Source organism: Dromaius novaehollandiae, chromosome 5 (assembly GCF_036370855.1).
Source record: "Dromaius novaehollandiae isolate bDroNov1 chromosome 5, bDroNov1.hap1, whole genome shotgun sequence".
NCBI classification, from domain to species: Eukaryota; Metazoa; Chordata; class Aves; order Casuariiformes; family Dromaiidae; genus Dromaius; species Dromaius novaehollandiae.
Genome location: NC_088102.1, coordinates 33,153,746 through 33,180,855, shown reverse-complemented (window position 1 = coordinate 33,180,855; position 27,110 = coordinate 33,153,746). Strand labels below are relative to the sequence as shown.

At 36.3% G+C, this 27,110-nt stretch overlaps 1 protein-coding gene and 1 long non-coding RNA gene across 5 annotated transcripts in view; one reads left to right on the top strand and one right to left on the bottom strand.

Annotated features, from left to right (window-relative positions):
• NOVA1 (NOVA alternative splicing regulator 1) overlaps positions 1–13,149 on the bottom strand; it is a 153,406-nt gene extending 140,257 nt beyond the window's left edge. For both annotated transcript variants that reach the window (XM_026100256.2, XM_026100257.2), the window contains exons 1-2: positions 12,126–13,149; positions 10,065–10,208 (exon numbers count right to left, since the gene is read on the bottom strand). In XM_026100256.2, coding sequence (XP_025956041.1) covers positions 10,065–10,208; positions 12,126–12,261 — 280 coding nt within the window. In that variant the 5' untranslated portion in view covers positions 12,262–13,149. The remainder of the gene's footprint in view (positions 1–10,064; positions 10,209–12,125) is intronic.
• Positions 13,150–13,474: 325 nt separating this feature from the next.
• LOC112983269 (uncharacterized) overlaps positions 13,475–27,110 on the top strand; it is a 34,120-nt gene continuing 20,484 nt past the window's right edge. For all 3 annotated transcript variants that reach the window (XR_010389374.1, XR_010389375.1, XR_010389372.1), the window contains exon 1: positions 13,475–13,681. This is a non-coding gene — a long non-coding RNA (uncharacterized LOC112983269). The remainder of the gene's footprint in view (positions 13,682–27,110) is intronic.

Below are 27,110 nucleotides of genomic sequence, written 5' to 3'. Positions count from 1 at the left end.
TAATTAAAACTGACTATATTTTGTGCCCATCTTTCCTGTGGCATCCTCCAAATCAGAAAGTGCTATGCTACCGACGTGTGAAGAACAGAACTAGAAATACTTCTCTACATCAAAAACCATAGGTTTTTAAAAGTAAGAACTATCAAAATTCTGAATTTAACTCACAGGAAAGGATGCTAATATAGAAACAAGAATAATTAGTTACTAATCAACAAGTTATTTTAAAAACAAAAATAAACTGGGTATACATATATTTTTCCATTAAAATGCTGACCTTGCTATCCCACATACTGTATGTCTCCTCAGGATTAGAAGGTTATAAAAAAAATCTGCATAGAATTTTTTTAAGGCACAGGAAGCATAAGGGATGACAAATATAGCCACCCGTTATACTGAATCTCTCAACAAAAATATACAAGTCTAGTGCTCTGAGGCTGTTATTACATGTTAATTTCTACATACACTTAAAAATACTCTTTTTAACACCCTAACTGAATAAAAATCTGGCTACCTGAGGAACTCTTTGCTTTCTTCTTCTAAATAGAAGTTATTTAGGAAAAGAACTTATGATGAACTCAAGTAAAATGAATAGCTGCCCACCATGCAAGGTATCTTCCCTTTTTAAAGGCCCTTTCCTGCCAAATCCTAAGAGTCTGCTTATCACATACAATTGGTCCCATCTTTGTTCCAACTATTTGGAATCAATTCATCATAAAAAAGTATTTTATCTATTAAATAAATCACGTTGGCACATGCTAGAGCAGCTAGTCCTAGCGGTAGATACATATAGAACTAGAATGCAGCTTATGAAATTTATTACTGTTAAAAGCAGTGCAAATACTAGATGAGCACTTGGCATTATTACCAACCTAAATAAAAATTTATATTCCTGAAGAAAATCTCTCCTTTTTTTTGAGCATTTTACCAAGCTAGAAATTATACACTGGTTGAAGAAGAGTAATTCAAGAACTAGTAGACATGAAAGTGCACTACATTGCACAGCAAGAGACTCAGAAGTTAGGAATTGATACAATTATAAGGAGTTTCGTGGGAATCCAATTTTTATTTTAGATTGACAGTCGCCAAGTGTCCACCTAATACAGTAAGTAGAAGACATACATACAAAGTGTGCACACACACATGCAAGATGGAAAAGAAACCCCATACACGTACTTCATCCAAATTCTCATTACAATAAACCAGCAACTTATTTTTATAAAGCTTTAAGGCATCCAGTAGCAGCATTTTTTGCAAACCTTTGAAAATCAGCACAGACAGAATGCCAGAAGAGCCTCTTCGTTCCACAGAATTTCTCTTCATATCCAGGTCAATAAACTGCCAAATAACACCTGTTTCCCTTTTCTTTTTTGTGTTCCTCGGGAAAATTGAGGATAGACGGCCAGTTCACAACCAAACATAAATATTCCATAATTCCAGCTCAGTGCTACTGCCAAAACAGTAACCGCTGCAGCATCTGAATTGCTGCTACTACTACACACTGTTCTAGATACACTCAGGAAATGTCAGATTACAGATGGAGACAAAATGTAAACCTCAGCTAGACCAAGCCCCAACTAGATATACGGCATATAGCCCAACTGGCCTTCTCTCCTCCCCCTTTCCTCCAAGCCACTCACTGCCCTACTCCCTGGTAACTACATGACCTGATAGAGTTTAATTCTCTATGCATTCTGGATGCTCAGTGAAGCCAACTGAATGTACACATCATTTCCTACTTTTCCAGTGCATGATTTTATATAAATATTTTCAGTAACATACGTTATAAAGACTCCATAGCTATATTCAGTTAACTATTTGCATTGTCTCACCTACAGTTTGAAGAGCAGAGTTTAGAACCCATTAGGAAGATGTTAAATTGCTGCTGCCTCTGATAATCTGATTCTCCAGAGAGAATTTTTCCCCCATATTGTAAAGAAAGAATCTTTCAAAAGAACCGAAGTCACTATTTGAAAATAAAATAAAATACATGTACATACAAATCTTCCAAGAGCTTTGGAGGTGTGTGCTATGGTTCTTGAGTCAAGCAAACAGGTGCCACTCTATGAAGTGGGGGAAAATAGTACAAATGTGTGAAGCTCTTTATGTGGGAAATTACAAGAGAGTTAAATGGCACTGAGCAAGGCACAAAAAAGTGCTTTTAAAATAGAAACAAGGGAACATGCAGAGAACCTCAGTATCTAATTTAATTAATGATTGAGAATGCAAAGGCTCCAACTGGTGAAACATTAGCAGCAGCCATGAATTTCACTGTAGTTCTGTATAACAAGTAATCTTACCTGAGTGATTTTCAAAAAAATGTCAACACATCGATTGTATTTTTCATCTGATCCTGTCAATGCTGAGATGACAGGCCCTGCAGGATGCAGTGAGAGATCAATGATGAAAAACAGATGTTTAGTCTTTTCACAATCAAAACCTACAAGACCAGGCAAATATGAAATTTTGTCTGAGATTTAGGCTTCCTTATATCTAACAAACCCTAGTTTTACATAATCACTTTCATATACATAAACTGACAACTATATTCCTTCTTCACTTAGAAGGAACTAAAACACTGGACCCTCAGATTATTCATATTAACAACACAAAACTTTAAACCTGGTACCGAACAAGCAGACACTGTCCTTCCAAGTATTATCTGGTCACACAGCTAGGTATTTATATCAGCTACTTTATACATCAACGTACGTACTCCATGGCCTTTCCTGAAGGAGGCCTAATTTTGTTCACCAATTACACAGAATACTTAAACCTTACATAAACTCAAGTGCAATTCAGAAGTCAAGTCAAGAGCAGCAATGCACAGATATACTGCACACAACTAGTTCAGGTGAGGAGCAATAAATTCATATTCAAAAGTTAAAAACGCATGTTAGCATGTACAGTTGGGAGCTGCCCAACTTCCACATACTTACTTCCAAATATTGTCTTAAACTAGCATTTCAATCAGACCAGTTATGTACCTCCAAATGGAGTTTAGTGCTTGGATATAATTAACAAGACCAGAACATTTAATATTAGGTAATCGCCAATCAGATGCAATCACAATGAATAATCAAATATGTTATATAAAAAACAAGTTGATATCAAGTATGATATAGTAAAAACAAGCTAATGTGGGGGAAAATTTAGATAGTTGACATTTTATTAACTTTTAGAAATATTTAATATTTCTGTTAAAAATTAGTGGAAGTTAAAAAGAAAAGTATCTTGACAACCATTTATTTTCTTAATGAAAATACAAGAAACGTAATTAACCCCTATAATGCTATGAATAATCACAATTTGCAATGTGGGTACCTCAGAAATCAATATAAAAATAGAATAGAATAGAAGCTTACAAAATAGTAATATAACATTTAAAAGATCTCTAGGCTAAATTATGTTTAGATGCTTCCTTTGGGGGATGGAAAGACAGAATGTCCCTGAACATCAAGAAGAACATAAGCAACTTGATAAGTTTCCTAAAGCTGTGCCATGCAGGCAAGGAGAAGATAGTACTATCTCTACAGTTAAGTAAATTAACAGACTCGCACACATACAGAGCACACATTTATTCTGCCAAATAAATGAACTCCACTTTTACCCATTTCCATGTTACTACATATCTTTAAAAGAATCACAAGACTGAGCTGACCAGCACAAGCATCTAACGTACCTCATTACAGAGCTTATTATAGAACACTAAAAATTCATACAAAATACAAATGTAAAAGCATTGTTCAAAGTGAAATTGAAGTATAGGTAATTTTCTATTAAGCATTTAATTTCATTTACTCTCCTCCCATTGCATTTGCTTGGGCAATAGGGCCATTTTCATTTACGGACAACTATATCTGTTGTCAGAATAAACACAAATATTTTTTGGTAAGTCCATTATAATAGTGACATTTAGAAATCATGTTTATCAGCTTCATTACTTCACAGATATATTTGATAAACAGCAAAAATATATTACAGTTTTAAATTAATGTATATTAAGAATTTTATGCTAACGTCAAACAAATCCAATCACAAAATCAAAAGGCCTACCTAGAAACATGATCATCAATAAGACTCAAAAAACAAGCCTTTCCATTTCTGGTATGTATTGTGTTTTATACCATGACACTGCAGCCTCTGAGGGTCAGATTAATTAAGATCAACAGCAGCTGCAGTGCAACGTGAGAAGCACACTGCCACGGCTCTTGCCAGTCCAGCCCAATTACCTGCAGCATTCCAGCACTGGACAACTGACAACTACCACGCTTCTTTACCAACTCATTAACTCCCACTGGTCTACTGATAAATGTTAAAAACAAACTAACCTCTTTTTAAGATGTACTGCAATGCTGACTGCACCTGCTGCGAGCTGCAATGATGAATCCCAGAGAGATGTTTGTCAGTCAGATCTCTACAGATGTTGCTTAACTTTATGCTACAGTTGTATCCAAAGATGGAAATGAGAGAGTAATCAGGCACAAACCCTCCTCCCAAACCCCACTATGCTCTATTTCTAATAGCTAGTCTGACAAATTCACTAAAGCAAAGGTTTTCTTTCAACTACTGATCACAGATTAAATTAAACTCTGTGGTCAACTACAGAGAGCAGTATCTTTGCTGATGCAATTAATTAATGAAGAAACAAGATCACTAAGATTCTTTGAAAAAGGTATCATATTATAGGTTATATCCATTTAAAAAAAAAGAGAGAGAGAGAGAGAGAGAGAGAGAATGTATCTATTATTGCACAAGGGAAAAGAGAAAAAACAATTAAGAGATTCAGATTTTCCCTAATTATATTTCTAAAATATTAGATCCAAGACCTATATTATGAAGAACATCCATTAAAACTTTAATGTTTCTGCAACATATCACTAAACTATTATATAGAAATTTTAAACTCTGAAAACTGATTTAAATTTGTCAGTTTATATAAACTTAGGCAATTTTTCTTTAAAAAAAGATTTTCAGAATGCTTAAGTCCAGAAAACAGATATTCTCAATCAATATTCACTTACAGAGATCTCAACTTTATCAAAAAACAAATAAATAATACTATCATTAGAAGTGCCTTCATCTACATAAAAGCCTTCTAATCTATTGAGCATCACTTTTTTTTCCTCTGATTACACTGAAAATCAGAAGAACGAAGTTGAAAATGATAGAATACAGCATTTCCTTGTGATGACTGTAGCAATGTTGATTTCATTCTTTATTTTGTGGAACAAGCACACATATAGTTAGACTGTATCAGTTATTAAAGTCAAACTAACCATTCCCACTATAGCACAAGTTGTTTTAAGTCTTTCTTATGCAAGAGAAAGAATACTTTCTTGCAAATCAAAGCCTTTTACTAGGTAAAAGTTTACTCAGCCATTCACATAAATAAGTTCCTATCTGTAAAAGAAATCAGTGCAAAACTTCTGCTGAAATTTGTTTAAAATTGCTCTAAACCTTCCAAATGAGAAGTTGCTAAGTAACAGTACACTAGATGAATTAGATGGGTAACAATCTCAAGATCATACTCAGTACGTATTCAGTGGCAGCTTCCTTTTAAATGTAAAGTATTAAGGATCTGCTAGCTAACAAGCTAACTTTTTTTTTATTCTGTTCCAGTAACTAGGCAACTGACAACTGTCCAACTGAGAATTATCTCTCTGAACAGCTGGCAATCAACACTTGGGGTTTCTCTTTTTTTTTTTTTAAACCAGTAAAAAGACCAAAAATTGCAGCTATTTTATAAACTTACGCAGATTCTACCTCAGAAATCTACTCACACAAGTAGTTATTTCCCCAGTTCCATTATCCCTGAAGTTATTCCTATAAGTAAATGTTTACAAGAGAATCTGAAAAGCTTAGCTTTACATGTATGAAGTCTTTAGTTAGCTATTGGCAACACTTGAGAAAAAAAATCAAAAGTATCAAGAGTGAGATGCATTTATGTATGACAAACCATCTTCAAGAAACCATGACAACAGAGAGCTAATTTTTTCTAACTCTGTTATTTTCACTTCTACAATTCAAAAAGTAGTATTTCACTTCAACATTATGTCAAGTGTTGATTTTTTAAAAAACTTATTCCTCTTCCCATGAGACTTTGGATTATTTTTAAGAGTTAGAAAATAATATATGACAGTTCCTTTATGATATAAAAAGAAAAATAACCGTGAGCCAAGCTTGATATATTATACCTTCACCTTACCTTCAAAGTTTAATATGAGCAATGAAGCTAGAAAGTGGATTTATTAATTTTAAATCCCTGTAAAGTTATGTTATTATACAATCAATGTATTTGAAAGGTTTTTAAGAGTCAGAATAAGATACTTTTCGAAGGGACGCTTGCATGAAGATTAAGTAGATGGTCTTCCATAATTCATGAATGCTTTGGAAAAAGATCTGATATTCAAACTCAAGAAAAACATCTCAAATACAAGTCACTTGGTAAAAATACAACCCAGCCACACAATGCTTCATACACTCTCTGTACAGGGCAGGGGAGGAAACTCCCCCCTTTTGCATTCTCCAAACATTTAAATGACTTCTGATTAGAAATCTATTATAAAAACAAGACTGCTAGTCTTTTGTTAAAAGCAGTAAAACCTTATCCCCATTTAATTACGTGTTTATTAATCTCTGTTCTTAATATGATCTAATTTAAGTACACATATGACTTCATATTCCAATAAATTGAAAAACACTGACCAAGCTCAAATTCACTCAAGCACCAAGTTCAGACCAGGCAAGATCCTGTTGCAAGATAAACAACATGATGCGATGTAACATAATTTGGCGTGCGGGTGCATGTGTGCGCGCGCGCGTGAAAGGGACAGAGACACAGAGACAGCGCACACGGGAAAGCATTCGCAATGGAAAAAATACATATACCCGAAGTAGTTTTCAGTCCAGTGCTCACTATAATTCAGAATGGAGAAACAGTAAGACAATGAGAGCTTAATACAACAAAGATATGTTAACCACTGACTCTTACTATATTATTTGAAATAAAACCATATAAAAAAAAAGAGCTTCACAGAACGGCCACTTTCCTTACGACGCTTACTTCATTAATATTAAAAGTAGCATGCTATGTCTGTATTTAAATTTTGGACCAGAATTTGCTTTCCAATATACATGCTAAACTTCTCTGCAGAAAAGATCAGCTCTTATTATTTTAAATGTAGGGCATATTTTGCCAGTTTAACTTCAGTTCCATTCATCTAGAGGGACAAGCCTGAACAGAAAAGAATCCGGAATAGACTAAGCAAAATAACCAAAGTCAAGTAGCAGAAGTCCAGACAATTAGAAAAAGTCAGCTGGTAACCTGAAAAGAAAACAATGAATTGCATACTGAAAAAATAAGACTGTAGTATACGACAATAATATATTTCTGCATTGCTTCCTACTTTGTTAACTAAAATGTTCAGTGTAAAACAATGCTTTTTTCCTTCAATTTCCTGTAATTAGAGCTGCCACATAATTCTTCAGTAATTATGTTACCTTTTGATGCACAAAAAACAATAATTCCAACGGAAATCTGTCTATATATTGAACCCCTATATCACAGAAAACTATTAGATCACAGAAATTACTCATGACTGCTGCATTACAATCAACTTTCTTCTTTCCAAACAGCAACTTACTCAGACTATGCTAAAACTTGTTGGAATGACAAAAAAGTTTCACAGAAACTTCAATGAGATACACTCATATACTCAATACTCCATAACAAAATGTATATTAAAACCATTTATAACCACAAACAAAGAGTATGGACTAAGTAATTTCTATTCTGAAAATGGAATAATTATTTTAGAAACTTCATAAGAAAAATAAGCCAAAACTTTATATTTGCTATTTCACAAGGTTTGTATTCCCTAATGCTATAAGAGCATGAGAGTCTGGAAGAAACCCAAAACTCATCAGCTTAGGGAATGCCAAGACCTCAGAAAATTCCACAGGCTCATGGTCAAATGCAAACAGAAAGGCTAACAAGAGCTAGTCACACTAGAATCCGTTTGTCATTTTGCTACCTGCTAAAGCATGGAACAGATATGATTCAAGCATTCTTAAATCATTAATTTTCTAAATGACACAATAAGGTTGCAAATTCAAAACTGCATAAAGTCAAACTGGAACTTCATCTGCACCTGTTACAGTGAAACTGTATGAGTCTTGCTGCCGTAGTTATTTATATTATTACTACTATTGATTTTAAAAGGGAATCTGTTCATGTCACAAATACTCTTACTCGATTCATTCCAGCTTGTTAATTTTTATTTTCCAAAAGGGTCCTGTGCTGCTACTGCTGTATCTTTACAATTTGCTACACAAAAAAATATGTAATTCTGATTTAATCAAAAAACAGAAGAACCACGCTAGAGCCCCGAACAAAAGATCTAATCTTTGGAGTGTCCTTTCCAACTGAGTGTAAATAAACTATAGTTAAATGAAAAGGCATGTAATTTGGTATTTGGAATATCCTTCATAAACACCAATTTTCTGTAACATCCTTGCACATCTGATACCACCTCATGTATAATGCAAAAAAATCTATTTCATTTTCTTCTATTGACAGTGAATTTAATTTACTATTACGGCTCTTTTCTCAGATTATGTTATTAATTCTGCAATCAAGCTCTTTTGAATGCTTTTATTTCTTCTAAGAGTTTTCACAATTTTACATTGATTTTTTTCCACCCTAACATACCTTTCAAAATAAAGGACCATGTTTTCTAACTTTCTCGAAGGGGAAAGAAAAGTAAAAAAAACAAACTCAAGAAGACAACAAGCATCGGTTCTTAAGCTATATCTTTCAATAGAAAAAAACTACACGCATCATTTTAACCTGCAACATTTAAGTGTTATAAACCACTTTCATGAAAGAGATGTACAACAGGTGCATTAAAATTTCCATATCGAAAACTGCCATTTTAAATAGAATATAGCCTCTCTTTTAATAAAAAATTATCCACCTATGCCTGACACGAAAATTAGAAAACAGGAAAGCTAAATACGAGTGTTCTGCTTACATCCATACCAACTGTGTTCGCTATTTCACAGAATTCAGTCATCTTGCTAAACTAGAACAAATGCAAAGCAGCTCTGCTTTTTCCAACAGAAAAGATTCAGTAGTATGCAGTCAACTCACTTGCATATGATCAGCTATTCTTCAAAATATCAGAATCAAAACACCAAAAAATTGTTAGCTCTGTTATAAATTTGAATCAATTAAAAAAGCCCTCTAAAACAAAGTTCAATTACAAAATGCTAATTTGTTAATCTTTAGGAAGAAAAAAAGATTACTCAGTCACAGAAGCTAAAATATTGTATATCATTATTTAAGATTTCAAGAAATTTTATAATGGAGAAATGTTAAATCAGATATTATTGTTATATGCAAGTATTAAAAACTTGCTTCTTTTGCATAAATATAGTTGTTATAAAATACACTAATTTCTTTATTCATCTGAAGCATTTCCTTTTTATAACAGAGTTTTCTTTCACCATCATGATAAACACAATATAAAGAAAATCTGAAGAGCAGCACTTGTCCTCTTTACTTCACTCTAGAGCCAGTGAACAAAGCAATGAAGCAGAAAGAAGGTACATAATGGATTTAAAGTAAATGGCCCATTCTTTAAGAAAGCAGCCTCTCATTTTTACTCATTCTAGCTTAATTGTCATTACAATGTCTGGAAACTTCAAAAGGACAATTATTTTAACACCAGCTGTCAAGTTGGTTCCATAAAACTACATTTTTTTAACAAAAAAAAAAAAAAAAGGAAGCAATCAGAAAATGTTAATGAAAATATTTTCTTGCAGAAACATTGTAAACATCTTTAATCATATTTTAGTTGTTAGATTAACTAGCTCCCAATCTATTCCATACAGGAACTAAGACAGAATATTCATATTCACTTTCACACTTCGTAATACACTTTTCTGCTAAATAATGCTTCTAACTGCACTGGATGCTTACTCTTCAATACATGAAACGCTCTGACATGTGCATATTTCCCTTGGGATTTAAAAATAAAGAATTGGCTAATTTTTGCACCTACCTGGGTAAAAATCTTTGGATTTAGACAGCTTGATGGTGGCCCCAGTCTCTTTCTGCAACTGAACAATTGTCTGTCCTCCCTTCCCAATTATAGATCCAGCAGCATAACTAGGTATGAGGACCTTTAGAAAATATTGGCCATCCTCTGAAAAATTGAGATATGCATGATTAAGTTGGTTTACAAACTTTTATTTTTCCTCCCCAGACCCACAAATAAATGAAATGTTACATTTTTAAACTTGCCAGTAATTCATGCATCCACATCTAACCAGTTGCGTCATTTCGCAAGACATGTTTGGACTATGTCTTTGCAATTTTAAATTATGTACATGTTTATTCTAGAAATTAGAGAATCCACATACATTCCTTAATTCTGTAAAAGAATGAGAACAAAATCTAAATTATATATTTCAGAAAGTGGAATTCTTCCAATTCTTCTGATGGTAACCATAGCACACCAAAATGAACAGACCCCTTTAAAAAAAATAAAGCCTGCACAAAAACGTGCCTAGTGACAACTACAACCTTGCTTGAAAATAAAGCAAAAGAAATGCCAAAACTAAGAAAGAATGAATTGTAAATATTGATGGGCTATTTGTTTGTCATTAGCAAACACATGAGAATAGCAATTAGCTATTGCCTGCATTCTTCTTAAGTGAGCAAAACAACTACTCTGCTACCAAATAACCCACCCAAAATGTGGGGTTTTATTCCAAGCATTTCAGCCACTGCCAAGAAAACAACTCAACATGGTGCGGATGGAATCACTTGCCTAAGTAATCCTGATGTATTCCTTTAGCACTTCTTAAGCAACAATGATCTCTTTTAAGCTCATTAATTAAAGGACATTAAGAAGAATTTTTCCCAATTGATCAAAAGCCTAAGTCACTTATTTTAAATACACTTAAAAGGTGAGAGATAGACAATGCCAATCCTCTACCCACCACTAGCATTAAAGCACACAATCAGAACTGGAAATATACATATATGTGTGTGTGTTTATATCTATACACTCATATATATATATATATATATATATATATATGCAAAACGAATGGGGGGGGGGGGGGAAGGATTCCCAGTCTCAGTCGACAACTGAACAATTGTCTGTGCTCTCATCGCAGTCCTAAATCCAGCTATGCTGAAGTCTAAGAACCTTCACTAACTGGCTCGAAAAAGTGCAAGACAATAAGGGTAGGTTGATTCCCAGACTTCTGTTCTCCCCAGTAATTAAGGCAATGTCCCATTTTTTTTTTTTTTTAACATCAACCCTTCTATCATGAAATCTATTTCACAAAGTTTTTCTTTTTTGAACAAAAGGAACAGACCCCAGTTCACTTCACTTTTCTTATTCAAGACTATAAGCACCTTAAGCTGCCTATGTGCCACAATAGTGCCTATCCACATTAATGTAACTGGCAGCACAATGTACTATATATAGTTAGACCGCTGCTCTTCATATTGGTCAAATAAATTCACCTCTGCCTCGGAGCATTGTTATGATGATTCCAGTGCAAACGACTAGAGGAGATGCTGGTCCCGTTATAACTCATCTCATCCAGGAAGAGCAGGATGTTAACTAACAAGTCACCGCACCAGAGAGACAACTCCCCCCTCCGTCAGCCACCCCTCAGCCCCGACAAGACAAATCAATGCCGTATATACGCTGACAATAGAAGTGAGGCCAAGGAAAAGGAAAACACAGGGCAAGACTGAAAAGCAACTTGTGACCCAGAGGATGTGAAAGGAGGAAAGTGCGTTTACCGATCTCCTTCCAGCTGCCATTTATTTTAGCCAATTGTTAAATGGACAAGGAAGATATTCGGGCTGCAGAAGCCCCTTGTTCTCCTTCCTAGTCTCTGTGGGGTCAAGGCTGTGCAGCCCCAGCGTGGATATTAAATAAAAAGACTGGTAGATGCTGAAAACCGACGCCATTTTGATGAATGATAACATTAGAGAAATGGGAATGTTTGGGGAGAAGAGGGGGAGGCAGGCAGGTAGGGAAGAAGAGGTGGGTGGGTTTGGCGGGGGGAGGGGGGCAGATGACAGCGGATATACCCACCGCCCGTGTTGGTCCTCTTGGTGCTGCCGGCTTCAGGGGGGGCTTCCAGCGGTCTTTTCCGGGAGTCCGGCGGGTCCAGGTCTATGGGAACCCCGGTGTGGGTCCCGTTCTGCTGGATGGGAGCTGCCGCCATCATGTTTGCTGCTGCTCGGAGGAGAATTGTCTCTTCCCTTCTGTGGTGGGGGGGCAGGGAGGGAAGGGGGGGAAGAAGGAGGAGGAGAAGGAGGAGGAGGAGGAGGAAGAAGGGGGAGGAGGGGAGGGGGCTCGTCCCGTTCTCTTGTCCTTTTCGAAAACGTAGAGCTAAGCTCGGGATTGCCGAGGATGCTCCGCGCCTTGTTTATCTGGCACCCGGGGGGAGGGAAAGGAAAGGAGGGAGGGAAACAGGCAGGACTGGGCTGGAGGAGCAGCTGCAGTGCAGTGTCAGGAGGAGATGAGAAGGGAGACAGGGGAATGAGGGGGGCGAGAGAGGGGAGAGAGAGGGGAGAGAGGAGGAGGGGGAAGAGTGAAAGAGTGAGACAGGAGGAGGAGAAGACAGAGTGAGTGGGAGAGGAGAAGAGAGGAAAGGAGGGGAGAGTGAGTGGGAGAGGAGAGGAGGGGAGAGAGTGAGTGGGAGAGAAGAGAGGAGGGGAGAGAGAATGAGTGAGACACAGGAGGGAGGGGGGAGAGAGGGAGGGAGCGAGGGATGTAGATGGTGGGCGAGTGAGCGAGTGGGAGAGGATTCGCGCTGCCTCTGTGCCCCCTTCAGTCCCTGCCCGCTCTAGTGCTGTGCCTGGCGCTGGCGCGGCTCGGCTGCCCGCTGCTCCCGGTCCCTCATGCTCTCCCCCGCTCACGGGCTTGTGTACACTAGGGTGAAGAGGGGGGGGATCTCTGGCTGCGCCGCGCTCCTCCGCTCTCGCCCCAGCACCGCCGCCTCCGCCGGACGCACGGGCAGCTGCCTGGCCGGCCGGCGGCAAGGGGGCCGCCAGCCTCGGCTACACCGCAGAAACCCAGAAGGCAGGGGAGGTTAGAGCGTGGGAGGGGGGGCCAGTGCGGGGGGCCGCGGGAGGAAGCCTGGCATAAAAAGAAAGGCGGGGCTTCCTCCGAAGACAGGCGGGAGGCCCGGCCAATCGGGGCGAAAGAGAGTGAGGTTGGGACTGAAGGGCGTAGCCAATCGCGGCTCGCGGGCGGAAAAGCTGTTGGGGGCGAGGAGGGGGTGCCTTATCCTCTGCTGCGGCTGGCGGGGGGTGGCGGCTGGTGGCGGCGGTGGTAGTGGCGGGGAGGGCGTTTGGGGAGGCCGCCTTCCGCGCCGGGAGGGTCCCCGCCGTGATGCGGCGTCACCTGGGTTACACACCGCGCCTCATAGGCCCGCAGCGGCGTGGGAGGACGGCTAACGTTGCCACAGGAGGCTCTGGGAGAGCGGGGAAATGTCCTAGCTGAGGTTGACTGCACCACCTCGGCGCGGCGCGACCCCGTCGCTGTGGATAGGGCCCTTCCTCCCAGCAACCGTGTGTGGCGGCCGGGGACGGTGCTGCTGGTCTGCGCTGAGAGCCTTGGACACACCGGGCTACGTCTTGCAGGCTCGTAGAAAAAATAGTAAACATTATTTCTATACTGTGACAACTGGGCTAGCTGGAGCTGTCTGACCCAGTGCGGAATTTCTTGTGTAAATATTTAGTAGACAATTCAAGGATGTTTCACTGTAATGAAGGTTACCTTTACTTGCAGATTTCCTATTATTTAGGTTGAACTTTAAAAGGATCATAAGGTGCTGGGGAGGGGGGAGGCTTTGGGGGTTGCCTACATGCTATGAAAGCATTTTTACTCAATTCTTTGTTATTTAATTGACTATATTTAAAAAAAACCTCAAACTGATATAACCATAACTGTAGCAGTAAGTATTTGAGCATTAATTCTGTACAAAATTTAGTAGCACACATTTATTGCATTAAACCATGCTTGGTACTAAATTTGTATTGATTTGCATGTGTGCAGAATGGCTGCTGACTCGATTCCTCTTACAACGCAAGCTTAAAACCTGGCTATTTGCGGATGAATTCCAGTTTCCATTCTAAGCTCCCTAGGAGATTCGGTCTTAATTTTAGCAACCACTAGCCACTAATACTGCCCCAAACAATTTCTAGTACTTAACATACAAATTTCATTTATAATATATAATACAGCACATAACGCCTGCTTATAAATTATTAGCCAGATACGTAATGCATTATGGGATATTAAAATGTGGATACTTAAACATCCAAAGCTCCTGCATTCACAAATCGAGAACTCAGTCCAGCATTGCATGTAGAAAACTTTCAATAGCTTCTTTGGGAATTGTGTCCTAGGAATGCAGTATCAAGTCTGCTCACAGTCAGATTAAATAGATGCAACAGATTCAGTAACAATCTGAGAGCATATATTGTCAGGAAAATGATTGTATAAAAATGGAACTTTCTTACTCATCATATAGCCTTTGTATCTCAGATACTCTGACTCATAATTGCTTAGTTTACCAACTAAAATAAAATTTTAGGCTCCTGTTACCTTGGCAGTTGCTGACACAATTATGGTACAGCAAGCTGGAGAATATTGTGGCTCTTTCATTTTACTTACTAAGTTCCAGTTGAAGAATTTTAATTAGTATTTGAGCCAGAAAGAGCATGATGTGAAAATCCCAGGTCCAGTTTGTAGGGCTATCAGTCCTAAGAAGCCTCATTTTATTTCTAAACTAAGCAAATGACGCATTGAAAAATTGTGAAGACGAAAATAAAACAACAGTGTTGAAATAAAGCCATCCTTAGGCAATTTCCACAGTCGAACTGTGGAAATTATAACACTGCTCCCTTTTATCTCACTGAATGTGCCCCATTCATGTGTACTAATGTTGAATCAAACAATTCTCCTACTTTGAGACCACATGTGTTTTACAGTGCCCCCCGCACCAATTTTAATTATGTGGCAGATCTGGTTGGATTCAGCACCTGCAAGCCTTTCCTTTGGGAGCTCCAATTAGCCTGCAATACATTTACTTGATTGCATACTTTAAACAAAAGTATTTCTTCATCTTAACAACAGGAATATTAAAGTGTAGAATAAAAAAGGTTTTGACTTGATAAGCAATGCAAATGCTGTTTATGTATCTATCTTCCATAAGCTAAAGGGGAAAAAGGGTAATTCTGAAACCTAATTTCTTCAGTTTCGCAGCAGATGTCTGTCCTGTGTTAGTCTCTTTCCTTACAAACAGCTGTTTCATAAGCGCCTCCTCTTGTCTCTACAGAATGCTTTTTGTTTAATAATTTCCTGATATGTTATCTTCCAGTCCCACTAACACACGCATTTTAACTCTTCTGGTACGTATAAGTAGATTCTTTAATAGGTTTTGTCTTTGAAGAATCTAGCTATGTTTCCTAACAGGAGTTCTATTTAACTAAGCAAATATATGCATATAATAAACATTTCAAAAATATTTTAAATATTAATTAATTATTACAGATATGCTTCAGAATATGGTTCATTAAGTAAAGTTTGTAAAATCCAATAACGCTGCTTGGATTAGTGATAAACCGAAGTCTAGGAGGCACGGCACGTAAAGTGCAGCCCTCTAGTGGTAGAGGTCACAGGTAGTTTAAAGCAAGTTGTGTTTTATCTGGGGTCGCGGGGGGGTGGGGTGGGGGGATAAAATAGCTTTTAGCAAAGCACAAGCAACCTAGAACAGTGCCCCAGGTTATATCAGCCTCCTGTATTGTTTATGATCTGAAGTGCAAGTGAAAATAGCTTTGGAGGCCTGTAGTACAACTTTGCTCCAACTCTCATGATTTCTGTGGAGAAAGGACCAGTGGAAGAATAACAAAGTCTGCATCAGCAGAATTTTCTTTCTTTTTTTTTTTTTTTTTCTCAATCTCTGGTCTTTTGCTCAGGTCTGCTTTTCCAGCCAGCTTTAGACTAGCATATTTAACCAATGGTTGTTCAAGCCATTTTAGGATATTGATTCCTTTTCCTCTTTTTTTTTAGTTACGGCATATTATATCAGCTAATATATTCTGTAACTTCAGTAGGAGTTCAGTGATAGTATGGAGTACAAGTTCAACTTGCCAACCTTATTTCTAAAAACACACTTGGCTGTTGAAGGTGTGGATTGTAGTGTTCAAACTAATTTCTCCCACAGACATGAGACCTGTGCTTAGAAAAAAAAGAGATAAGGGAGAGGCATAACTAAAAAATAAATATGTATTTTAATGAATAGAAATCCAAAGAATAACTGAGATGAAGTTCTAGTAAACATCAACTAATCTGATAAAGTCCACTGAGCACCAGTAGATGTGAATGAAAAGAATTAATATTTCTGTTGTATTAGGGCCTTTTTAAGGTTTTAGCGAGTCAGTGAACACCTTTGGAAACAAACTCAACTTTCTGTTTCTTGTACAAGTGATGGATATTTCTGTTCTGGGTAATAGAAGGAACAGTTCATTTTTTTCCCGCATAGAAAATATGTCAGAGCCCAATAATTGTTAGATGAAAAATGATACCTCTTAAACATCCTGTCTAGGTTAAAGAAAACAGATTTGTGTTTTATCCAAAATGATGAGGCAATTATCAGCATTTTTTCATTACCAAAGGATAGCTGTGATTCCTGGCAAGCTTTTGCTCTACTAAAATTAAAGCTAGTTATGAACTCAAAAGATAATTTTCTCTTTCAAGTCTTTAACTTCTGTCTTTCATAAGTTTATGAAACTTATTTCTACAGTAACAGTTAAATTATTATTTATGATTAAATTATGTGATTTTTGTTTGTTTGTTTGTCTAAATATTGCACAAATTGTTCATCAGTAAATATTTTTTAGTTTCAGTGGAATTTCTCCTAGATTACACCAGTGTTAATCTTAGGAAAATCAAGATCAATTTGGAAAAAAAAGCCAAATGCTTATTTCATTTAGACATTTGCTGCTGATGCAATGGGCCTAATTATCTATTTTCCAATATTTATATTCCCTTTATTTGCATCCATATTGTATGCATTGCCTAACTAGTAGCCAAGTGATTATAATTGCACTCTTCACAAAACAGAGCACAGACCCTTTCATATTGTAGACCACTGCTCTGTAGTAGCTTTATTTGCCAGTAAACTGAGGAAGGTAACTTAACAAACAGTAATAATTTGACCATAAGATTTATCACAAAGAGAATATATTAGCCAAAACTCTCTGCTTAGAAATGGAAGGAGAGAGTGTATGTTGGAAAGCAATGGCCATTTATGATCTTTGGGCAGAGGGATCATCTGTTTCCTCTCACTCCCACAATATTCATCAAAATTTGCCACATTTTGGGGGAGCTTTGTTCAGGAATACAGAATTGAATTCTCCATTCCCAGTTCTTCATTCCTGAAGCTGTAGATCAGTTTTCTAAGCTATTCTTGTGTTCTTCATGTTTTGGGTTACCTGAGAACCTATCCAGATCCCAGTGCAAAAAATAAGGTAACCCGAGGACAAGATCGCATTTCAACCCTTCCGGGGAAATGACTGGGTGAATCAAGGCATGAACCATGAAATTCCAGAGGCCAGAGAATTACTTCCAAAAGGCATTGCCATTTTGACATTTCTGTACCGTAATTTAAAGACCTTTTTTTTCTTAGAATGAAAGGAATAGAAAACTTGATTTCAGTTGATTTTGAATAACAGTATTCTTCTTTTCTGTTTCTTTTCAAATACTGAAATAGATAATTCAGTGCTTAGAACTGGTACAAACCAGGAGTAATTCCACTGGAATGAAATGATGTTGTAGACATAGAATGTGAGAAATAACAGGATCACTTTGTAAAGCTTATGTCAGTTTACAGTGGTACTGATTTTGTGCCTCTTAGCACTGTCTCACAAAAGAACATCTGTGAAGCATCTCTTCTACAAACTGCATTCAGCCAACTATCATTCCAAATGCTTCAGGATGTATTCATCTTACAGTGCTGTATGGTGAATAGGATATTGTTCAGGGAATCAGCATACCTGTTTTCAATCTCTGTTATTATAATTGCTCTAATTGCATCACTATGTTATGCCTCGTTTTGCCTGCCCACCACTCACTGTCTTACTTCTTTGAAATTTTGGCACTTTAGCATAGATGAAACATGAAAAAAGAAATGTTAACAGCAAAATTACTTTGATTCTATTCTCAAGCCTGATCCTTGGCAATATTAAACTGCTTTCTGTGAACCGAAAGAACTGAAAGCATGCAGCACCCCCTAAATGGTTGCAAAGGCATCTCTGTTACAGTTCATCCAGGCTCTCAAAGGGGCTTATACAGTCCTACTTGTTTTCAGGTATTAAAACTATTGAAAACAGGTCATACTTTTGAAGGTAGCCTTCATGACCTTATTCATGATTTTTGAACCCTGGAGATACACTATAGTCCAGTTGACCATAAGAGGTACTTTAGTGGAAGAGATCAGAAATTTTGGTGGAAAACAAATGGAAAGGGAAGAAGTAAATATTTTGTACAGAGGACTAAGGTAAAACAGAAAGAAGACAATGAAGACAAAGGCACTGATTTTTCTGTGCTAGCCATGATTTATATTAAATGATCTAGCAAAATTTGAGTTACTATTGTCATTTTGATCAGTGAAAAAATGTATTACTTGAGACCATCAAAGATAAAGATACACTAGTAAAATTATACTAGCAAATTCTCCTGCTGCTAACCACCAATAAAAATATGTTTTTACTAGTATAATTTATTATTAGTTTTCCAAATGAATAAGCTACTCTTGCAAAAGTGATTTTTACAAGTATAAACATTATACAAATGTAACATTAGGATTTTTGCCAATAGGTAAGAAAAGTCATATCTCTTCAATCATTCTATTAGCAAAATTTCTTAGTAGAGATCCTTAAAAATGCTTTTTAAAGGCTTAGGGTATAAAAATGCGTATTCCAGTAGATTGCAAATACATTTTCAGAACAGAGAGATTTTAGGGAATTGTTATTACCTGTAAAAACGCAAAGTTCCACTGGGAACTTCAGTTGATTTTTCACTAGAGTTTAGCAAATGCCTTGTTGTCTTATATTTGTTCTTAAAGAAATTATCATACTTAACCAAAATTAATTATTCCAGTGCTTTGTATTTCTACCTGCTTGAAATCAGTTACTGAATTTGGGAGTCTGAGGGGTGGAGGTCTGGGGAGGGTAAACACATAAGGGACACACATAAAACTTGCTGTTAGGATAGATTGGCCGGAATGATTTGGCACATCTCCTCAGTGTTTGCCGTAAAAACGTGAATCCATGTGTCAGCCACTGACAAAAGCCCCAGAAAAAGCATAGAGATTAGCAATAATGCTGCCTGTTTGAGACAGAGTATTCCTCAGTACAGTAAGGTTCAAACAGACAGCTCAACAGTAGTACTAGCCTATCCAGCTTATTTCGTTACCATTTTGAGCCAGAAGGAGGTGGTGGCAGATTATGAATTACTGCTAGGGTTTATTCATTTTCTGTTTGTTTCAGAGGGAAGAGCATTGGAATCATGAAAAAGTACCAAACTTTCAGACCTTTTATTGCTTACAAGACATTGAGTCACTTCCTTATTTTAATGCTAGCTGCAAAATGTAAGTGACTTGGACTTATATTTCTCTAAGACTTATACCATGGAATTGATATGTAGGGTTTAAGTGCAAGCATGTCTTTACATTCAAGTAATGGTGATGGAACAACTCACATGATTGAAATGAAGCATATGTTCATCTAATTTGCTGAATTAATGCTTCATTCTTCATTAATTCAATGGGAAAGAGCCAATCATTGCTTCAGCCTTGCAGATTTAGGCCACCGAGTCTGATTCAAACATACTGTAAGTCAGTGGGAATCTGTCTAGTGCAGCCCTTATCAACTTTTTGAAAGTGCAGACTTCTGCACATTTTTCAGAGAAGGTGCAGACTGCTTTAAACGTTTCACATACATATGCTACATTCAGCAACTTTTTGTTTGAAACCCTTCATACACAAGGTAAAAGAAGTCCAGGGACCTGATGGACAAAAACAGTTCTATTGACTGCAAGGGGTTTCAAGTCATACAATACAATATACTTATGGAAAAAATGAGTGGAGAGAGGAAGGAAGCTAAGTAAAAGATATTAACATAAACTGTAAACCATTCATGCCATAAGAGAGATGCTCTTCATATTCTAGTGATGGGAAATTTGGATGGATTTTGCACAGAAATATTTAGGGATATATAATAGTTATATAGATTAGGATTATATAACTTATCATTTCTAAACTATATAAACAAAATAACAGCTGGTATATCATTAAAAACTTTGGCAGCTGGGAAAGTGAAAACTAAAGACATATTTTCAAATACCTAAAAACATTAAAATAAGGTGAAGGATGAAATCACATAGCTATTGTGTATGCTGATAGTAAATGTGTAAAGTTACACATTAAATAAAAGAAAAGTTTTGTTATGTTTTCTGGAGATTTTCTATGGGACATTTTGTTTGTAATGATTAGGTTGTTTAAAAATTTAGAAATATTTATATTTTTGTTGTTCTTATTCAGAAGTTTAATCTCTTTGCTCTGGAACAGAAAAAAATCATGTTGAAACAGTAAAAATAAAACTACTGCAGAAGTGAGTCACTTTAAATGAGATTGATGAATGCCCATTAAAATGTACAAATCACCAAAAAACAGGAACAGGATCATTGTGCATATTAGCAACACTGCTTATAGATTCATCATGGCTCACAACAAAGGTATTATAAGTGGACCTCCTGCCTCTGTGGCGTGCTGTCATTGCTTTGGATTGACTGCTGTTAGATCCCTGTAATCCCGAGCCCTGGGATCTTGTCCTACATGTTTACCCCACTTGGTATGCCTGTTAGTAAGTATTTAAAATGGAAATGAACTGTAATCTTTGTATGTGTTTATTACAAAGGGTTTTAATCCCTTAAAACCCATATTTAACTTTTTTTAAAAAATAAAGTTTATAAAAAGCAGTGTTCAGTCTTACAGGTTATATTTGACAATTTTGTCAGTTGAGTTTGATTATTGCCTGGCGTTTCTTAATTTGGTAGTTTGTCATGGCGGTAGCACTACTGCACATGTTTGTAGAAAAGCACAGAATAACTGCAGCCACCATGCTAAAAATGTTATGTTTATAATAAATTTGAACTGAGAACTTTTCATATCTGTAATGTAATACAGAAAATACAATAAAATTTTGTATTTTAGAAGCCTGATATGACAGATATAAAAACAATACATGACTTCACTTTTAGGGTTATTTAGGGATGAATATTAAAACAAATATTGTATAATTAAGAAAAGGTTCATTAAAACTATCGTCTCCCATCTCACTTCAAAGCTTATTGTTGCCAACAGACTAAAAACATCTTGAAACTAAAATTTGAGAATCTGCCTCTTCCATCTTTCTCTTTATCAAGTATCTGAAATAAGCCATAACAAAGAGGCTCTACCTAAGGAAAGGTAGTAACAATGAGACCTTTCTGTACTGTTAGAAGAGAGAACATATGGAGATTGATTATCTTAGGTGATAAGATGCCTAAAACTTGGTGGAGAAAATGTTTTCTACTTAATCCAGAGCAAAATAGAATTAGAATATATTCACCCAATCCAGATTTAGTGAGTAAAATGGCATTTCTGTTCACCAAATAATGAGACAGATTCAATTCTGTTGAAATTCACTAGCCATAGAAACAAGATTCCCAGAAATTGAGTAATGCAAAGATAAGGATATAGCACAATAAGGGGGTTTTTTTGCTCCTGCGTATGATTATAAAGAGAAAATCCCTAACATAAACATGTATTGAAAGACCAATAAATACTCACCTGGGCTTTGAAACTTATTATCAATGCAATGTAATATTACTTCAGGTTTTTCCATTCTGTGTACTGAAATACATTTAGCTCTAAAATTTATTTCTAGAGTTTTGTCTGTATACTGATACAGACCCATAAATACAACTGATTACAAACAATCTATTCAGCTGTAATCCCTGCCACTGAAAATTGCAAGAGTTAAATATGGAATATATTGAATTAGTGTAACTACTACAAGAAGTAGTATAAAACACTGGTTATATAAAATTGTTTCTTAGTTCATTTGAAGGTGGTAAAAAAATCACCTATTTAGTTAAGAGTTCTAATCCTCACTCTTGCAAGAAATTCCATATTTGTTGTTCCTTGTTCCCAATGCACATCTCATGTGGCATGTAGGATCTGTGTGGCAATCACTGCTATTTTCATGTCATCATTTTTACTAATAATAAATAATTATACAGCATTAAGTCAGAGAGATCATCTTTTCCTCTACACTGGATATAAAGACATAAAGTAATGATGACATATCAACTACCAAGAGAATTTCAGATGTAGCTGACATGGTCATTTTAGTCTTCTTTCTTTCAAAAGTGACAAATTGTCTTGGGAGGACTGCAGAAATAGTATAAATGTGAAATCACTAGAACTAGTTCGTACAGTTTTGTGATAATATAAGGATATCTTTCTTAGGATCCAAATCCTTGGGCTAACTCCGTATGAATAGAACTTTATTCCTCTCAGTTTTATTCAGTATGCTGAAATAGATCTTCCAGCTGCAGGAATGTGTTTTTAATTTATAAAACTAATGATTTTAATCCAGTACTGTCAAAACTAACTTCAATGCATACCAGTCTATTTTATGAATTTCAAGATGATTTACTCCTAGGTCCAAAGGTAGTGTGACGCGTATGCCAGCCAATCCAGTTTATCAGTAACAAAGCCACTTTTAATATCTGTCATCCAATGGGCCAGGCTGGTTTCCAAGTTTAGTTCAGATAACAGTGTTGTAAATTAAGAATGCATTACTCATAAGAAAAAGTACAGCAGAGGTGATAATTTTTTATTAGAATGTTATAGTTCTAATGTAACCTTATACACAATCTATAAAGCTAAATTTTTAAAGCAAAATATGCAAGAGTTAAAATTCTTACAGCAAAATTAACTTGGCTGAATTACGTTTAACATTTTAAAGTAAATGTGATATGAAAAATGAGACTACACTAAGTTCTGCTTTGAAATACACTAATCTCTTCCTCTGTTTAGCTAAGCATACATACCAATCGAATTGTATTTCCTTCCTACTTTAACTGTTTAGTCTATACATCACGTTAACTGTGTTAACTGTTTTGCAACTAATTTATTGTAGTCTTTCTAAGAATTTAGCATTTTATATTGGTAAAATGTCTGATAATACTCTTAACTGAAGTAAACACATAAGATGATGATACTTGAAAATGAGTATACTCAAGCTTTATTGAATTGGTAGTATCTAACTGCATTAGTAGTAATGTAAGCAGTACTCACATGTAGTCCAACTGAATTCAGAGATACTGTTATGTATCAAAGTTTGAAAGATTTGGTTCAGTTATGCAAATGCTCACTCACTTTGGTAGTCTTTATACATATATGTGATCATATTCAACACAATTTTTAACAGACAATCAAAACACTGAAGTGTTGAAAAATGGGTATCTTCTATTTTATTGTACTTTTCCACAACTTTCTATATGGGAAAAAATTCTAAGCAGTTCCATTCAAAACTCAGTGTTATGCGAATCCTAATGTCTGAGAGCAAAGTTTAAAATTAAAATTATTTCAAGAACTAAAAGGAACATGATTCTATGTAGGGTGAATTGCCTAAAGTTTAATTAAAAAAACCTCTTTAAAGATTTGAATTGTTTAGATGTTCAAAGCCTTTAAAATAAAATGATCACCTATTAAAATATGGTTATATATATATTAATGGGCATGTGTGTGTTTATATATGAGTGCAAACAAATAAAACACATGCACGTGAATGACGTACCCATACCAAGGATTGTGTGTGTGTTTATATGATAAGCATATATATATTTATGCATGTGTACATAAATAAAATCACACAGCAATTTTGAGCCCTCTAGTGGTAAGAAATTTCTGAGTAAAGAAACACTTCATTTAGTGTTTAAGTGTATCCATTTAAATGGCAGGTGTCTAAACTCTACAATGCTATTATGCTTTCATAAAAGTTCAAAATGGCTCCATGCAATTGATGTGGATCTGTAGATACACTTACAAGTGTTAAGAACAACAGAGATCTGCAAATTGATGTATCGTTTCCAGCATGATAACTTTTCTGCCTATTCTCCATAGAAAATACAGCTCTTCCGTATTCTGTTGACACCCCAGTGATAATTTGATTTCTGATATTTCTTTAAAAAAGAACAAAAACACAGATTTGAACAGGGTCAAATAAACAAGAACTATTTTCAAATACAGCAGCATCATTTTCAAACACACATTAAATACTTCCATAAGTAAGCACTACAGTGGGATGAGAAGAAAAATCTGCATTTCAAATTGGGAAAGGATTGTTTATCAAATGACTTACCAAACCAGAATCTATGAAATTTTTCTTCAGTAGCCACAAGCAGTGATTATTATTTATTATAATTGTATCAATTCTGCATACTATATACATTTAATTACCATTTTTCTAAGAGCTTTTGGTCTCACCTAAGTGTAGATTTTAGTTAACATTTTTAGGACTTTATCAAATTTAGGGTCTTAATTCCTAATGACTCATAATAGCATGGAGGCTTCTGAGCCGCTCAGGTGCTTTTAAATGTTCATCATGCATACTGAATGGTGTAACTTTTTCCTGAATATTGTGGCTTCCCCTCCTCCTCCCTGCCCTCCGCCATGGTGCACCCATCTGGTTCCCTTTCTTAAGTCCTGAGCTCCTTATAAAATTTAATGTATATTTAATATATAAATTACAACATGATGGAGAAAATATGAATGTTATTAGCAGCAGTACAGATAAGAAACTGTGGCAGAGAGGGCTAGATCCACACTTGGATTTTGTCTTCTGATCTAACAAATTAGGAGTTTGAATTTTGAGGCTCAAACTGTGCTTACAAGCAAAAGACTCAACATCACTGCCAATGCATAGAGATACTTAAATACTTGTTAAAAGTGCCTTTAGCACCTACATTTTTGCTTTGGAAATGAATCCATTCAGGCAAAGCCAAAGCCCCACCAGGAACAGTTAACTGGATAGTCTCCTGTCTATGGTCTCACATCCAAAAGATACGCTTGGATCATGCCTAACAGAGAGTAGGCTCTGCCTTAAAAATAGAAGTGGATAACAATTTCAGAAAAATGTGGACAAAACAGAAGTGATAATGCATTCATTTAATAAAACACACTTAATGTCTAGCTGCAAGAGGGGAAGGTGGAGTTCCAGTCTTTGTTATAAGGCCTGCCAGTGTATCACAAGGCCTGTCTATGTATCACACATGAAAGTGCAATTGGATAAAACAAGAAAACATTTTTAGAGCAGTGATGATAGTACCAGGGGCTCTTTCCAATCAATGCTCTAAGTACTAGGCTACTTGCATGAACCCTCTTGTGCTCTCCTGATGAATCCTGATGAGTTTGCTGCAAAAAAACCTCAGTTTCAAAGAAGAAATAAGAAATACCTCTAGCCTAACTCACAGTGTGATAGTTTGGGTACTAACTAGCTTGGGACAAGAGATTCTGAGGATTTGTCCTTGACCCTGTGGACTGTTTAGACTGGATTTTCATAGGTAGAAGATAAGGGTTTGATACTTATCAGTAAGCTGAAAAAAAACAAACCTGTTACCTGCATACTGAGTATGTAATGTAATAACTGCTGGAATTGGGGTGGACACAGCAACATCATAGCAAAGCCTTTTAACCATTTTTGGTTTTAACACAGAGCAATATAACCACTTTTCTCCAGAAGAATGCCCAGATCTATAAATCTTAGTTTAAAATAGAAGCTTCTCCTGAAGGTAGGAAGGAAAAACCTGAACTTTGTGTGGATGGGATTTTAGATACCTTTTCAGTGTTTTGCATGGATTACTTTGGACAGCTCCTGACTGGGATTCTATCTGAAGTTTTGTCCATCAGTTTTGTAGTGACTACAAAAAGTTTCTTTGGGTCCTTTCCAGGCCAAGACTGATATCTGGACTTAAAGTAGCCTGATGCAGTGTCATCCAGATAAAGAAGCTGAGGGAAAATGACTAGAGTAAATAGAAGGATGAAATCTATTCCTGCAACAGAGAATTCTGTTGCCTTTTTTGTTGTTTAATGATGCAGGGGGAAGGAAAAATGTTCCTTGAGTAGTTTGTAATGCACAGACTGCAACAGTAGTCAACAATTTCTTGTTCTGTTGGTGTGTTTTCACGTAGGCTATCATCTCCTTTTACACGCCAGTTAAGATAGGATTCGTTACACATAACTGCAGACATCTAAAAGTAAAGGATTAAGCTGGTTGTTTGCACTCACTCTGTTGTCACTGGAGATAAATAGGACTAAAATAATTGCCCTGTGAAGGTACTTGGGAGAGTGCTGTAAGGTAGGTGAGATAAACAAGCCTTTACAGATTATTATTTCTCTTTGTTTTCCACAGAGGAGGCCTAACTGACTAGCTTAGAATGGATAAGAAAAGCTCAGGGAGAGGGGAAGCTTTAGAAATCTGTGGGAAAAAAAAGAAATAAATAGCCTAGATCCTAGCAAGATTAAATAAATAAATAATACAGTAGTAGACACTATTTATAGCAATATCTATAATATATAATAGAGAAGATAATAGTACAAAATATATTTATATTTGTGATATTAACATATTAATAAATACATAACATAAATCCCAGCCAGATAATTTACTATATGGCAAAATCATTATGGGAAATTGCTACTATTCTGGAGAACCCCCCGAATAACATTCATAAATCTTTTGTCTGATGCAAGATGGATATGATGAGCTCTAGAGATCACACTAGGTTTTATTTTCCTCTAGGACTCAACTTAAACATTTCGTTTGGATCTATAAAGCCATCCATGCCTTAGATCTTATGACTCCTGCAGATTACCTGTTTCTTCAGACATTAACACTGTAATCAGAACCTTGTCCCTGCAGGGGCAATGGAGCACAACTATCCACAATGGTACTT